At 37.4% G+C, this 16,355-nt stretch overlaps 1 protein-coding gene across 1 annotated transcript in view; it reads right to left on the bottom strand.

Moving 5' to 3' along the window:
• Positions 1-16,355, bottom strand: part of LOC137170519 (astrotactin-2-like) — a 287,500-nt gene that overhangs the window by 11,848 nt on the left and 259,297 nt on the right. The window contains exon 20 of the mRNA XM_067573959.1: positions 5,853-5,994. Coding sequence (XP_067430060.1) covers positions 5,853-5,994 — 142 coding nt within the window. The remainder of the gene's footprint in view (positions 1-5,852; positions 5,995-16,355) is intronic.

The following is a 16,355-nucleotide window of genomic DNA, read 5'->3' as shown; positions in this document are numbered from 1 at the left end:
AAGACTCAAGTCTGACCCTCTCACATCTAAAGACAATGTGTCATAAGTCACTGAGTTTTTGGTCACAGATGATTTTTCAAAGATTGGGGATCTTGCAGGGTTGCTATTTGCAACACTACAACTAGATTCCTCTTGAGATTATTTCCCATCCTGCTCCTGGTGGAAATTTACAAGAAGAAAAACAATGAAGCAGAAACAGAAGCCGCTTTTGGCCACAGCTGCCCTTGTGTGTGCAGTGGTTTGTTCTGAAAACCCAGCCAAAAACAAATCGTAAATTAATTAATTCATTCAGTTGTAACTGAACAACAAAAAAGTGAAGAGAAACAACAGACACTACATGCTGATTGTTCCTGTTATTAACTAAATTTTCATTTAACAACTTTTTTGGGGGGGGGGGGTTAATGTTTCTTATCAGCTAGGACAATCACATTTCAAAAGTACTTGAAAAAAGCCTTAAATTTCCAGGTTTTCCAGGATATGTGGGGAAAACGAGGTATTTTTACAACTTTAAAACAGCTACACAGTTTATACAGCTGCCCACAGAAACCAACTTCAACCATTAACTATCTGGACATAGCACTTTCAGCTGCTGGATGTTGGAGTATTTCTATTTGGAAAACCCGCAAACTGCATGAAATACTGTAGAAACAGCAACAGCCTGGACAAAGGCAGAAAGTCACAGGTTTAACTTCTCCAACTGGCCTGAAATCATGCGTGAAAACCCAGTAAATACACTGCAGACACAGCAGCTGACAGAAAGAGGAGGTCATATTATACAGAGAAATATTAGCTTTTTCTGGGTGAATAAATGTTAATGTGACTTATAAAAAGGGAAGCTAAAGGGCAACGAGAATGCTGAGCTTTCAATTTTCATCAGGTGTCATTAATAACACCATCAAGCACATCATGTTTAATTAGGAAAGTAGAGTAGAAAGTAGTAAAACACGCACACAAAGGGCAAACATTTACTGCACACTTCCATTAGAAACTGAATACAATTAGCTGATACTTAGCCTGATCAGCCACTGTCAGTAATCAATACAAACCCACATTATTAGACTGTAAACCCTTAATCAAACCAATAACTAACATTAGACAATCTAGTGTTTCTGTAGTGGTGAAAAAATGTTAAAAAATACACTTATATATATTAGCAGTTCGAATTAAACTGAAGCTCCTTGCACCCTCCGGGGAAAATATTGCGCCAAACTCTCTTTAATAGTGTGTTCACACCAAACATGAAGCAAATTTCACGTTTGGTGTGAACACATCATATGACATATTATCAAGATAAAAGGCGTCATATGTCTACAAACTCTTTGTCAATTTGGCATCAATATAATCCATAAAGATAAAACTTTATATTTTGGATTTTGTTGCCTCAACTCGCTACCAGCCCCAGTTGGTTAGCTATGCTATTTTAGTGGGAGAAGACTGTGGGAATGAGAGGTGAACCGTTTCAAAAATTCAGATTTCTCACTGGAATATGTGTTGGTTGGTGGATCAGATACACGCAGAACTGAACACCGACTCATAACATTGTTAACTCACTGTCTATCATGTGTGTGCGATGGTATTTGAGTAACTACCCAGTTTGCTACTTCCTGTTTGGTGCTGGAGAGAGCGCACCTATTGGTTGTCGACAATGTTCACGTCATTGCATGTTACTGTTTGCATGAGCCAAGATTTAGGATAATATTAAATGTGTGATTTTATCAGAAAGTCAGGATGAGAAAAAGACTGACTGCTCGAACTGAGTTTTTTTACCACCTTACACCAGACGATCGAGATGACGGAAGCATGCCACAACTCTAGCAAAACTCTCATGATTTCATTCCGACATTGGAAATTTGACTGTGACAGTGAAATCGTTTGAAAAGTCATTTAGTGTAAGACGAGCATCATGTGAGGTGTACTGTCTGTCAAATCTGCTGACGATAGCATGTGCCTCTTCATCAGCACCAAAGAAGCAGTTAGAAGCGTAGGTCCTCTAGTTTCTGACTTCTTTTTCTCACTGCTTTCTTTCTGCTTCTCTAGATAGTTTTGGTGATGATGACAGTTATGTTGGCATTGCCATTTTTGTGTTATGTACTTTTTTATGGTTGTTTGTATCTATTAAAGCTTTACTCAATGAATTAAGACACCACTTTGATAATCCCACTTATTGGTTTAGATGCACAAACTTGACAATAACATAAAAGGTTGTGGTTATAGTATGATGCTGAAAGTATGATAGTCCAACAAATATTTTATTGAGTACTATTTTTCTCTTTCTAGAGAAGGTAATTCTTGCTTAGTACATACTGCATACAACATGTGATGCATACTTTCTGGCATCAATGGGTTAAAGCACAAGAGACTGTTACATTATATCCAGTAAATTGGTAACTGCCAATTATTTTCTAAAAAATCAGCTTTTGAAATGAGGTGTGTAACTTTTCATAGAGCAAACAACCTTGCAGTTTGCAGGGAAACATTAGAGAGCCTTTAGCAGCCTTGGTAATGATCAAGTGTAAAGCCAATACCAGTAGAGGTCTTATCGGGCTCTTGATTAAGACAAGCGCAGTTGGCTGCAAACAGATGTGCTCTCAGACGTAATTCCGACGTAAATTCTGCTCTTATCAGAGAAAAACAACACTGTGGAGAATGCCTAAACAAAGATAACGGAGCTACAAAGTTGGAAATTAGCCTCTTGTTACAGGTTTTTGTTAGTAGAAGCTTGTCTTCTACAGATTAACCTAATAGTTGTTCCACCACTATTCTTCATCAACTGTCAAGGCTTGTAGGAAACTCAAAATCGTGATTTTTAACTAAATAGATGGTAATGGTGTTGTTGGCTTTGCCATTAGCTTCTAGAAATGTCAATGACTGTTGACCACTTCCCTTCTGTTTTATTACATTTATTTTATCTTCTTTATTTCCTTGTGTAAACGCTTAGTTAAATGCTCAATCACAGTCAGGGAAATCTTTCCAAATATGGAAATACTCTCTTCTGCCCTGGGTGCTACTTTTTATGTGTGATACACATACAAAGGCTTATTAGCTAGTGACCACATAGTGTAATGTTAATGTTAGATTAATAAAAAAGAAACTACGTGACACATATTTTACAGTTAGCTGTGTTGTTAGACATTAATGTTAAACAGCTTGTTGGCATTGCTACATTTCCCACTGGCATGAATAGACACACACACACACACACACACACACACACACTTTGTTTTGCATGCAATGCATAACAAGTCATACACCTGTATCCCTGCTCTGTTAGTGTTTGACACAACTAAATAGTGAAGTTCCTCTTGTCCCCCAGTGTGTCATCATAGCAACCAGAGCCATGTGGATTTGTTTTGTATGATGCCTATAGGTCTTTTGCATTATTTATTATGTCATCTTGATTTGCATTTAATAGAATCTACCCTATAATCCTGACGTTTTTCCAACTAAACAACTGCATTTTTTTAAAGTTATTTGATGTTTTTTTTTTTTTTTTTTTTTTTTTTTAACTTTGGTAAGTACATCATATGTATACCTAAGATTGGGAACAACATGACTCTAGATCAGGTTTCCCATAGTTTTAAATCCTGGCTGCTTCTTTTACAGGGGCAATGTTGATGTTCCCAAAACAAACCAAGGCCACAAAATAGCAAGATCATTATAAACATTAGACACTGAACAAAAGCTGAGAAGACATTGAAACCCCAAGAAGATAGTATGTTTCCTGCGTCCAGTGACAGCCACAACAACATCTGGGCCCTGTTTCACCAATTGCTGCTGCTCTTGCAACTTTATTTTTTTAAGATGTAAAGGGGGGCAAATAGTTCTCATAGGAAATGCTCATCACAGCAATGTACTAGTGGTATTACTGAATGTACTGCTCGTCTGGAATGTCCCTCAAAATTACTTTCAATACAATGACTGAACAACAAAATAGAAACCCTTGATCACTGTAGTGCAGATATTGTGATTAATGCTCCCAACTTTTTTAATTGTTGTGACACTGCATCGGAGACATGTTGATTCAGTTCTATGGTAATTTTTGAGGCTATAGTTTGTGGTGTTGCTGTATTGTGGTGCACTATGTTGCATGGTATTTTGCTTATTATTGCTCCTCCATGTATGTAAATGAGGTGAACAAAATATTAAAAACAGGTTTCAATGTAATGCAGTCTGGTGCAACACCACCACAGACTGCTGACTCAAAAACTAACACAGAACTGAGTGAAGAAAACAACAACTGATGTATTTAAGTAATTAGTAATATGTATTTATTGCGGGGTAGTTGTATTGCATTACAGTTGTATTGTGTTGCAATGCGGTTGCTCGCCGTGTACTAGATATCACTCTGTGAGGATATATGGATTTATAAAGGCATGTTCAAGTAAAGCTTTGGGGTTCACTACTTCACTACTTCACTACTACTATTACTACACTTTGTAGTAATAGGCCTACGAAGAATGATCCATTAATTAGTAACTCAAAAGTCAATTTTTGTTGATAAAATTGTGATATACGAAGATGTAAAACTGACAATTTAACAATGTTTATTGGACTGTGGACATGTGGGTTGTTTTTTTTTTGTATGAGTGACTTCACTGACTAATGACATAATCCCATTCACTAACAAATCCACAATCAGCCACCACAAATATACTGGCCTCTCCATTTCTCACTTTGACAGTTTGACTTCCTGCTGTAAATGCATGATGTGTCAGGTTGATGACCACAATGGATATGACCGTATGTAATGACCTCAGGCGAGGTCTGTCTGTTAGCTAAATGCCCCCCAAAATCTACACAGACAGAGTGGTCAATTTGTTCTTTGAGTCTAACAAATAGTGCCTCTTAACAGGGATCCTTCTGTATTCACTAAAATCATGTTCCCTCTCTGACCAAAGAGAACATAAAAGAACGGAAGCATCCACCACTTCCACCATGTTGAGACTAAGTATGCTTCCCTGGTTAACTCAAGCCAGCTGTTGTTCAGGAGTAGGTAACAAAATTCACCCCCTGAAACAAAATAACATTTGCAGTGGGAATTGTAGACACCCAAGAGAGGATGTGGTATTGCTGATATTTGCCCAGTCATTGTTATTCAGGAAAGATGCAAACATGGCCACAACATAATGTTTAATGAAAGATCTTTATATGGTAATGGGAAACACTGAACTCATAAAAAATGTGGTGAGAAAAAAAGGATTAAGTCAATTGTGTTGCAATAAATTGCGAGTCGAGAACAAGAGCAATGTCACATAATACTGGGTCAGTTGGACACACATTTCAAGGTTATAACAAGTTATTTGCTCTCTGATAAAACTTTAGTTTTAATGATACAGAATTAGATTTTTCATTCAAGTAAGTGCAGTAGTTTTATCAGTGCCATGTGATGATAAAAAATTCCTGTACCCATACTTTGATCCAGTCCAATTGTGCAATAACCTGATAAACAGAGGACACCCTCTCAGCTCAGCTGCTCACCTGGGACAAATGTGCTTTCAAAGATCCTAGAAGCTGCACAAGAATCACAGGGGCACAGAAACCCTGCCACCAATTCTCTTCAGGCTTCTAATACTTTGTATATACAGTAGCTTCATTAACACACAAACCATGTTTTCTCATAAGTTTATTTAGCCATTTTCTATTAATTTTACACCCATTGAGATCTGGAAATAATTAAAGGCTTTCCATACTTTACAGACTCATGCAGGAACCCTGAAACTATTTCTGCACTAAGTACGACACAATACAATTTATGACTCATGTTTATTCATGCAGTGAAGAAATAAACAGCCACAGTAAATCAGTTACTCAATTGTCTCGGAAAACTTGGCAAAGGCCATCTGCAGACTTACTTGTAGAGACTGTCGGGTTCCAGGCACTTGAAGACCACTGAATATAGCACAGAGTGAGGATGTTCTCCACTCCTTCTCCCGGCAACAACACAGGATGAACCCAAACCAGAGAACAGATCATCCACCAAGCTCAGAACCTCACCTGGTAGAGAGATGAAATAGGAAGAAAAGAAGAAATTGGAAGGACTGAGGAAAGGAAGGAAGGACAACATAAGGCCAGAAAGAAGCAAAGAAAGAAAATCTTATAAAAAGGTCATGTTGGAAATGTTATGTGTGCTGTTTTAACATGTATCATACTTTTTGCCAAAAAGGAGAAAAAAGACAAACTTATCTTTCAACATTAACTTTCATCTATTGTTCTTTAAAGTTAAACAAAACAATGCCACATGTCTTTGGTTCATGCACCACATGTTTCAACACAGGAAAAATAGTGCACAAAATAAACTTAGTCATGAATGAATTTCTACTTCTAGGAAAGTAGCTCTTTCCTCATCAATGATTGTGCCATTTGACTCTGGTGTAGTGAGTTTCACCTCTGCTCAGTCCTGTGGGAGTCATTTCACCAGCTCCAAGCCCAAGGCTAAATTCAATATGACTTTTTTCTGACAGCAGCCCATACACAGTACATTATAGAACAGTAAGAAAACAAGATTTCTTTCCTTTATGGGCACATGGTAATGTTACAATGATATCTCACTGAACACCCTGGCGTCTCACAAAACACTACTTCAAAAGTTGTGAAATATCTTTCATGTCAGCTTACAGGAAAGGCGAGCGACGCACACTTGTTCATTTAGACACACACATACACAACGCCAGTTTCCAGTGCTCATGGGGGTGATGGAAAAAAGAGGGAGCTGTCAAAATAGTTTAAAAGCTCTCAAACGGTTGGATTTCCAACTATTTCTACACGAGGTAAAGGGCAGCTTAGTTTTAGCTTATGATACATGGGCCAACATATAAACACAGGGAGTAAGTCTGGCTGGTAGGGCACAAGGGGATGGTAAGAAAAGGTTGAGAAGAGAGGAAAAAGAACTGCACGAATGAATGATTTGACCTTTTCACAGAAAGAGCTCTGTGTATAGGAGGTTTCCCCAAAACACATTCCTGCACTGTTGAAAGGTTGCTCTTTCGAAGGTTTTACCTTTCTAAACACAAATTTCAAATTGGATTCATTTATTCCGTTGTTAAAGTCTGCTTAATGTTAGTTTTTGTCAAAGTGTTGGACCAATCTGCCACTGGTGCTGATGAAGTAGTATGTTTGTGCTATACATTTCAATTAGAATTCTCATTTGTTACCTTTTACTATAAACAACTTACAGCATCACATACTTTCAAACCTCAGGACCACCTGCATAGAGTGTTGTATATTTTGATAATCTCTGGATAAAATCTTAGTCTAAATTAAAATCATTTACTAAACAGACAAATTATCTTGGTTTGTCAACAGGAAATTAAGAAGCCAGACGATTTACATAATGAGGATTTTCAGGACAGATGAGCTCGATTACATTTTATAATAAATTAACAGTCCATAGTGCTTTAGTATTGCTAAATGTAAACTCTAGCGAGAGAACAATTGCACTGTCTTCCAGTCCAGTATGGGATTTAAATAAACACTTTCCATCATTTGAAGTTTGCAGGCATTACTGGTCATAGAACAGATCTGCACCTCATTTGGTTGCCTTCTAAATGTTTATTTTGTTCTTTCTGACATTTGTTTTTATTAATTTAAATAAGTCTGTCTTTCATTGGTGCCACCTGTTTTGTGTTAGCTGCTAATAGGCGTGATAATGAAGATTTGCAAGGTTAGCAACTGGCTAAATCATAATTGCATATATAACAGATACTATACACAACCCTGTCTCCTTGAAATTACATTTATACACTAACTTGCAAGAGTAAATATGCTTTGGAAACGTAATGCTGCCCCAATTATGTTTTATATCAACATAATGAAACAGTTTTAATGAACCTATCTGCAAAGTCACAAAATTTTTATACTAAATGTATCTGTAAAACATTTAATGACAACATAATAAATTTGTTTTCCATGCAATACCAACTCAAAGCACTTAGTTAAAATTAGTTTTTGCAGTATTAGTTAAATATTTAAAAAGTCAATACATACTGCACATGCACAAGACAGGACATGACAAATCACTATCTTTCCCGAATTCATGGAACTCAGGATGTGAACCCGGGTCTTCAGTGTCAAAGTCCTGTGCTTTGTATGCCCACTATTTTAATTGCAACTTTGGACAACCATTGGGTCAGTTGTCAAGCATGGAATGGATACTTGAGCATAGGTATTAGAAATCATATTTCGCCATTTGATCCTAATGAACTTAAACTGTATAAAATGATTAATCTGTCTGGGATGCCTGTATAGTAGGTGGTCCAAGAATTGCAATTGTACAGCAGCATGAGGAATAATAGCCTGATAACATCTTCAGCTTTGTGGTAAGGGTAACACTTTTGTAATTCCAAACACTTGTTCATAGTCTACCAAAAGCAGTACTGTCTTTAGCTATTCTGCTGTTAATGTCCACATTGATGTTCACTTGTATGGAAAGTGTGCTGCCAAGGTAAGTTTTCTTCATTGACTATAATGCAAGGCTTCACAGAGGGTTTTCTTGAAGCAGGTTGATGAATAACTTCCTTAACTGTGAGACTGAAATTATCACATTAGATCAATAATACCCTACATTTTTGTTCTTTAGGTGAAAAAAAATATTATTGGATCCACTGTTCCCCTTCTCCGTCAGGTTTTATTGTACAGGAGCTGTGCAGGAGCTAGTATTTGATTTGTCTGGAGGCTCCATACACTCAATAATGCTACATTAAACTGAAAACTGTTTTGATGTGATAAAAACTCATGATATTAGTGGCTTATAGCCTATAGCTGTTACTGTCCATGGTCAACCTGGCTCAATATTTTTAATTAGCTCCACCTTCTTAGTTGGTTAGTGCCAGTTGATTCAAAATAGTGAACCAACCTTTTGGCCACTGCAGAAGTGTTTACTTCTCTTATTTTCTTTGCAATTAGTGTATTTAGTGGGCCAAGTATGCTAACACACCGCAATTTGGTGGAACAATAAATTATCCCTAGCAGACCACTTAATCTTTTGCAGAAATAATTGCTAATGATCTATTTAAGATTGACTGTTGACCTGATTCGGCCTGCGTTCATTATTCCTTTCCAGTGCATTGCCCCACCTTTCATTGCAAGCAGCTACGAGAGGAATGCCAATTGAATGCCAGATTTCTGTTACTTCACAAAGGCTAAAAGTACAGAGAAACAACTAAATGCAGGATGGGCAAACATGCGGTAAAAGCAGGGAAGGTCAGAGAGAAAAAGACAAAGAATGAGAGAGGAAAGGAAATGAAAAAGGACGTTGAGTCCTCTGATGTTTCATGATTTTGGAATGGGTCATGGAGAGGAATGATGATGTCAGTGGATGTTTTGATCATCTGAATAAATCAAATAGCTGATGCATGACTACTGTACAGTTCAGTAGCAATCATTTGTGAGTGGGGGTGAATTAATGTGTGTGATTATCGCATAATCTTTACCTGTAATTTTCATATTGCAGACCTACTGACTCATGCTGCTGTGGCATAATGTGCCCACTGATGGCAACCCATTTGTTCTGTCTGACATGGATGCTAGATACGGATCATTGCTGGGTTACAATATATACATTTTTTTTATCAATCCCATTGAAAATGTAGCTTGTAGACAAATACACAAACATGCACATTGACAGAAAAGCACAATCTCCTGTAACAAAAGAGCAAAATAAGTGTGAAAGGACAGGAGGGAGGAATAGATGATATAGCAAGTTGCTTCCATCCCGTGTTCTGTTGCTGCTTTCTGCATGCATGGTTAGCTCAAAGTGAGATTACTCAAATGTGTTCACATCAGATGGTTATAACATACCTACACCTGGTGACTTCCCGGAATTACAGGACCTGTGCCTGGGCTTTGCATAATATCAGGGGTAATATGTGAATAAGGAAAGGATTATGTGAGAGAGACATGTCTGGAAAGTAGCAGTGGATTGCCCAAACACAATGGAAAGTAATAAAGTTGTGACCAAGGTGTATACTGTATATATCATTTATTTATCTTAAATTTAGACAATCTAACTTACTCAATATGTTTTCTGTTATGACTTTTTTAGCTAAAGTTGTATTTATGTTACCCTAATAATAACTTATGACCTAATGTGATAAAGAAATAACAAAAAAAATAAAATAACAACTTCAATTAATGTTTGTTTGCTGCTGTCTAAATTTCTTTCTTCTTCTCTCTAGTTGTCTTCATGTTTAGGGTAAATGTGTAATGCAGTTTTGATTTATTAGGAACATAAATCCCTGAATATGTAATTATCAAATGTGTTGATCTTAGTGTTTATACTGTAGTTAATTTGCAACACTATTCCTTAACAGTTTGCGTCCCAAACCAACACTTAAAATAAACTTGACTTTATATCCATGTAACAGAGTAAGAAATGTGTTATGTCTCCTAGAGGCATAAATAGAGTGGAGCAACATGAGTCTAGCTTAGCTCAGTGACACGAGGCAACGTGTCATAATTGGACATTACATGTACTGTGTGAATAGACCTCTTATGTCACTGACAGCACGAGGATGTGCTTAAGTAACCTTGATCCATCTGTAAGACAAACAAAAGACAAATGTTGGGCTGACTGGTCTTCAGTGGCCCTTGAATGGCTTACTGTATAATTATCAATTTAAGGACTCAGCAGGGGAACACAGTGTGTGTTTTAGTTCTCTTAACAATCATATACTCTTACCTAGAAAACTCTACCACACATTCCATGGGTCAAACTCTCTTTAAACAGAGCCATCTGAAAGCTATAAACTGTTATGCAATTACATAAATATAAGACCAGTATGCAGTAGTAGGGGTACACAATGTACCATCATGTGCACTCAGAAAAGGCGCTGATACTGACCCATCTTTTATAAATGTATATGTCAGTTTGCAATAAGCAAACCAATTGAAAATTACATACTGAAATATTCTTAACTATCAAACCAACAGTTGTTTCACAAGGAATAACATAGCATGTCATTAAAATCCTATTTGCTTTACATACAAGCAAATAACAGCAGTTTTTCACATGAAATGCAGCATAAGCAATATGAACAGGGGAAAGAAATAGTCAAATTAATGGCCCTGCCTCTTTTCCCCACTGATTTACGAGACATCAAATACAAGGTACAACCCTGTCAAACCAAACAAAACCAAACTTCTGTGTGTGATCTTATGACTGCAAAACCTTTAACACAAGTATTCTAATTCATTCATTCTACACCAAAATGCAAACTGAACTAAAACTAATTTTTCAAAACCTGGCTTTAAGCTTTTAACATATGGCAGTAGTCTCGCTCTAAATCTCTACTAATCAAGCCACTGTGTGATTCAAAGTAGAGAGAGAGGAAATTCCAGCAATGCTTGCTGCATGACAACTGTTTATGAAAAAGCAGCACATGTTTTTGACAAAGACAACACACTCAAGCACAATGGACTTTCAAATAACTATATTTTTTCTTTTTTCTCAGTGCTACCTGCCCATATTACGCATACCAGAATACTTTATCACTCACTGCCTCATAACATATCCCAGGATTTGGTGTAGCTTTGGTTTCCTTAAACACACTCCCTGTATTCACACCTTGCTCCTTCCTGCTTATTACGGCTCTCTGTTTGAGTGACTACAGATAAGATGAGCATACAGTACCTGCTTTCATTCAGTATCACAAGAGAGGAGAGGTATGGAAGAGGAGTTGTATGTGTGTGTATACATTTGAGGGAGTGGAGACTGGGATGGGGTGAAGAAATAACACAAGGTGATGAATTGAATGTTGAGTGTTCACACATGCAAAATGATGGTATGACTCAACTGCTAAACTGGAAGTGTTTTTACAAGCCATTGGCACACATGTATGTCTGTGTCTATGGGAGTTTTTCTAATTCCTACTGAACTACTGAGGAACAATCATCTACTGTCTCCAAGGTGGTAGCGTTTAACTGCTTGCATTCCTATCTAGAATGAGTTAAAAACCCTCAAAATCGAATCATTAGCTGTTGAATAAGATATTAAAACCCACCCAGGAGCAGCATTTAAGGTTCTACCCTTCTGAGGGGTTCCTCATTGGTAGGCCTGTGGTCCGTCAACATTTCTGTCAATACCAAAGCCAAAACAGCACACAGCTGGCAAAAATTAAGGCCCCCGAAATTCTATTACGGTAAAAGCCATTTTGCGTGTTCTCCAGCTTACATGGCGATTAAAACCTCATGGTAAATGCCAGGTGACCTTTTTAGTAAGCAGAAAGGGGAACAATTAATAGTAAATCATGAGAACATGATGAGACAAGCTGACGGACAGCGTAGAGAGAGAACCACTCTGATTCAAACACACACAAGCCTCATAACTATGATGTAGTTGCAAACAAGTCAAGTCAAGTTTATTTGTACAGACTAGTATCATATACAAAGTCTCAAAGGGCTTCGCAGGCCCACAACAGCAACAGTTCCTGACCCAGACTGACCCAAATTCACTAAGAAGACAAGGAAAACCCCTCTCAAAAAACCTTGGCACACAACAAAAAACAAAAGAAAGGAGGGGGTGAGCACTGGAGAGGAAATTCAGAGAGAGACCATTCCTCATGGGCAGCATAGGGTGCAATAGGGGCTGTAGGCAGGAAAGGGGCAATTACAAAAAAGAGCAGAAAGTTGCAACAGCAGAAAAATTGAAACACAACAGTGGGATGATAAACCAACACATGCATACACATGAGTATAAGCACATCCACATATAGGCAGTAATACATAAGCACAACACACATTCACCTAATTTAACCTTCTGTGAGACAAACTCGTATATGGTGGCAAAGTAGCATTTTGTCTGATGTTGGAAGCCAGACTTGTTATCCCTGACATATCATTTCAATTACACTACTGAATTCAGGCAAAGTGTAATTACCTCAGCCATTAGCTGTGTGTGTGTTTTATGTGAAAGTGTGAGTGTGAGTGAGAGAGAGAGAGAGAGAGCGAGAGAGAGAGAGAGAGAGAGAGAGAGAGAGAGAGAGAGAGAGACAGAGAGAGAGAGAGAGTGAGAGAGAGAGAGAAAGAGAGAGAGAGAGGGAGAGAGAATGTGTAAATCCTCAAGGTCAGTGGGTTCACACATTAGGACTTTTTTTCTGCTGCAAGAGGAAATTTGAGGGAGAGTGGCGGAAAAAAACACTGTAGTAAGAAACTGTTCATTCACTTTCTTGGCTAAGAGGTGGATTTGGTGTAGATGGTGTAAAATGTATCTAGATTTCTATACAGTAAATAAGTGCAGTCATGTAGCTATTTTTCTATAATATACGTACAAATTACAGCTTTCAGAAGTAACACTAAAACATTGCATTATTTAAAAAAAAACATGCATGGCACTATTGTTTTTGTTAAAACTGTCCATTTCTACAGTTGTTACCTTTAGTTTATATAGTAAATTATTTACCAGTAGAAAATCAAACATAAAAAACCTCAAAAACTGTACTGTAAAATGTTTTCTATTATAAATGACAATATCTTGTTTTTATCAATACTGTTAAGAATATTATGTTCCATGTCATTTAATTGAAACAATGTTAAATATTACATCTTGGTAACAACTAAAGAACCAATTTTGTATTTTCAAGTTTTTCAAAGAAAGAGGTGTTGTATTAATGTCACATACGAATGACCATCAGGTCACTAATATCTTGAAATAGGGCTCAGACGTAGTTGGTAGTGCAAATCTGAGTGCATGTGGGCATGACGGCAGCAATTAGAAGTGGTGGAGGGTTGCTGTTTGTTGGGTTATCATTTACATTATCATTTCACAATTTAAGTTGACATACAGTATGCTGTAATAATATATTTAAATCAAATGATCATGTACTGCATGGATTTATCAACATGTGCACTACATTATGTGCTGATCTATTTTTTCTTACATGTTCTGTGTTTTTATGTTCATCTTTCATTCTCTTACTCAAACCACGATCCTGTTTGTCCTTAAAGTACCCTTTTTCTCCCTTCTGTTTTACTGCATCTCTTTCTCTATCGGCCTACTATCAGCCAAAGCAATTGCACAGTGGACTCATTTTAAACAAACAAAACACAGGCTTTATATTAACAAACAAATCACAAGCTTTATATTTCCTGTGGGCTGCCAAACCTGCTAGGTGCCTGTTCTGTTAAACTGTCAGCACTCAACCCTCCACTCCCCACACTGAGCCTACACAACGTCACCTACCTCCCTTCCCCTCTTTCTCATCCACACATGCACACACAGAGACACACAAATTAGATCTAACACAGGTATACACACACTGCTGCATGGAACCTAACATCACACAATGCCAAGAAGAAGAAACAAAAATCAAAAAGAAGTGTGTCATTTAAGTGTGTTTATGTCTGGGATGGGGTTGCAATTGAGGAGTGGGGATTTAATGCAGAAATCTAGAGGTAGGAACAAAGCACTGTGGGAAACAGATTTCTCCAAACAGGTCGAGTTGCATATAATTGTCAAAGTTTTTCTAATCAGGTAGAGGAATATCCCTTTGGACAACCCTGCTGAGGCATTTTGCTGGCAAACAAATACTGTACGTCACTTATTTTTAAAACAGTTTTTTCATGGTTTGAGAGAGAAGGCTACAATAGATTGGAATGGAGTAACATGTTATAATAATAATAATTTATTGACCCTGTGCACGCAAAAACTCAATTCAAACTGTTCTTATGCAAATACAATGTAAGTGTTGTGTAATAACCATCCTGTATCAGGTCATGAAGACCTGTGAAGGCCTGCGTGTAGACTTTCAAGTCCTGTGTCTTTTCTGATATTGAGTTGCTAGCTACTTCTTTTCATCTGTCAGCAAGGATCTTCACCTGCCTTGCTCAACTAAAGTCACTAACAAGGTGTCACAAATTCCTGAAGCCTTCAGATAAGATTTACAAGTTGATACTGCTATCTAAGTCATCAAAAAGTCAAGGCACTACAATGACAACTTTTTTTTGTTCAGTATACCTTGATCAACATCTCAATCAACTATGATAAACTTATTATGGAAACATTACAAGTTGACTTGCTATAGCTTACATTGGACAGGTATTTTTTTCACATTTTGCTATCCTATCCAAAAATAAGCATGTGTGCTAGTTCAGGCCAACTCATGTTTACCACTATGCTCACGTGGCTTACTCCTCTTGTTGATCCATATATCCTATAACGTACATATATTGTCATATATCCAAACATATATCATGGCGGTGTACTTCAGCCATCAGTGTTCTGCCCTGCAGGTCAGAGTCTAGACGCCAAACATCAATACTGTACATTCTGCATTCACATAATAATCTATTCCACATGAGTTGGCAGGCTGAAATAACTTTTTGATAGGTGTGACAAATTTTATGGTCTGGGAACAACAAAGTCTTAGGAAAATGTACAGTGATCTGTGATCCACTGGCCAGGAGTTGGCAGCTCTGGAAGCAGACCAGAGTGCTGACTGTCCAATTTGAGTCAACAGTTTTGTTCAGCTTGACTGAAAGGTACAACTGTATATCATCAGCATATCAACAGACAGGCAGTCCACTAATTGTTCTCTGATTCTATGATGAATGTAATGAAGGTAGCATATGGTTAAAAAAGCATGATGCTCCAAGAATTTAACCTTTAGTACCTTTAGCATAAACTCGGATATGCCAATCCACTGCCTCCATCTTTCAATTGGCATAAGATAGTATATAGTGCCAAATTCTACACTAAGCAACACTGACCCTGTTAAGTAGCATGAAGCATTATGGGTTGACCATTTTTAATTCTGATTTCTTTACTATGAAAGACTACATGACTCTGTCATACATTAACCTCTGTCAGACTGCATGCACTATACACATATGCTGGACTTTGATTCATGCTGCCATGTGTAAAGAGGACACTAACCTAGAAAAAAGGCTAGGAGTAAGCAAAAGAGCTGATTCTGTGGTATATGCTGTTCTCTGATAGGTTCATTGTGAAAAACATGTTGTTGAACTATGTCTCATGAAGTAATACATATAATGACCCAATAGGCTAGTAGCTTGGGTGGACAGTATCATGCTATCTCAAAACAACCAATCTTTGTAATGAGGTGTGTGTCTTGCTGTAAAACATAAATTGTGAATGGATCTGTAACTAAATCTCAGGTAATGCTCTCTCCAAATGTAATGTACATTGCATTTTGTAATTGTACTTCGATTCCCATCAAAAAGTGTTCTGTGTGTGTTTGTGTGTTTCATTCCTAAGTCCAGAGTGTTTACAGGCAAATTTTCTGCGACAGCACTTAGAGGACATCTGCATCTGTATTTGACAGGATCCTACAGCAGTTATAGTGTTATGCTGAAAAGAAGGCTCACGTTATTACTTTCCTTCATTCTTTTTGGCTGCTTGCATG

Source organism: Thunnus thynnus, chromosome 19 (genome assembly GCF_963924715.1).
Source record: "Thunnus thynnus chromosome 19, fThuThy2.1, whole genome shotgun sequence".
Classification (NCBI taxonomy): domain Eukaryota; kingdom Metazoa; phylum Chordata; class Actinopteri; order Scombriformes; family Scombridae; genus Thunnus; species Thunnus thynnus.
This window is presented reverse-complemented; position numbering and strand designations above follow the sequence as displayed.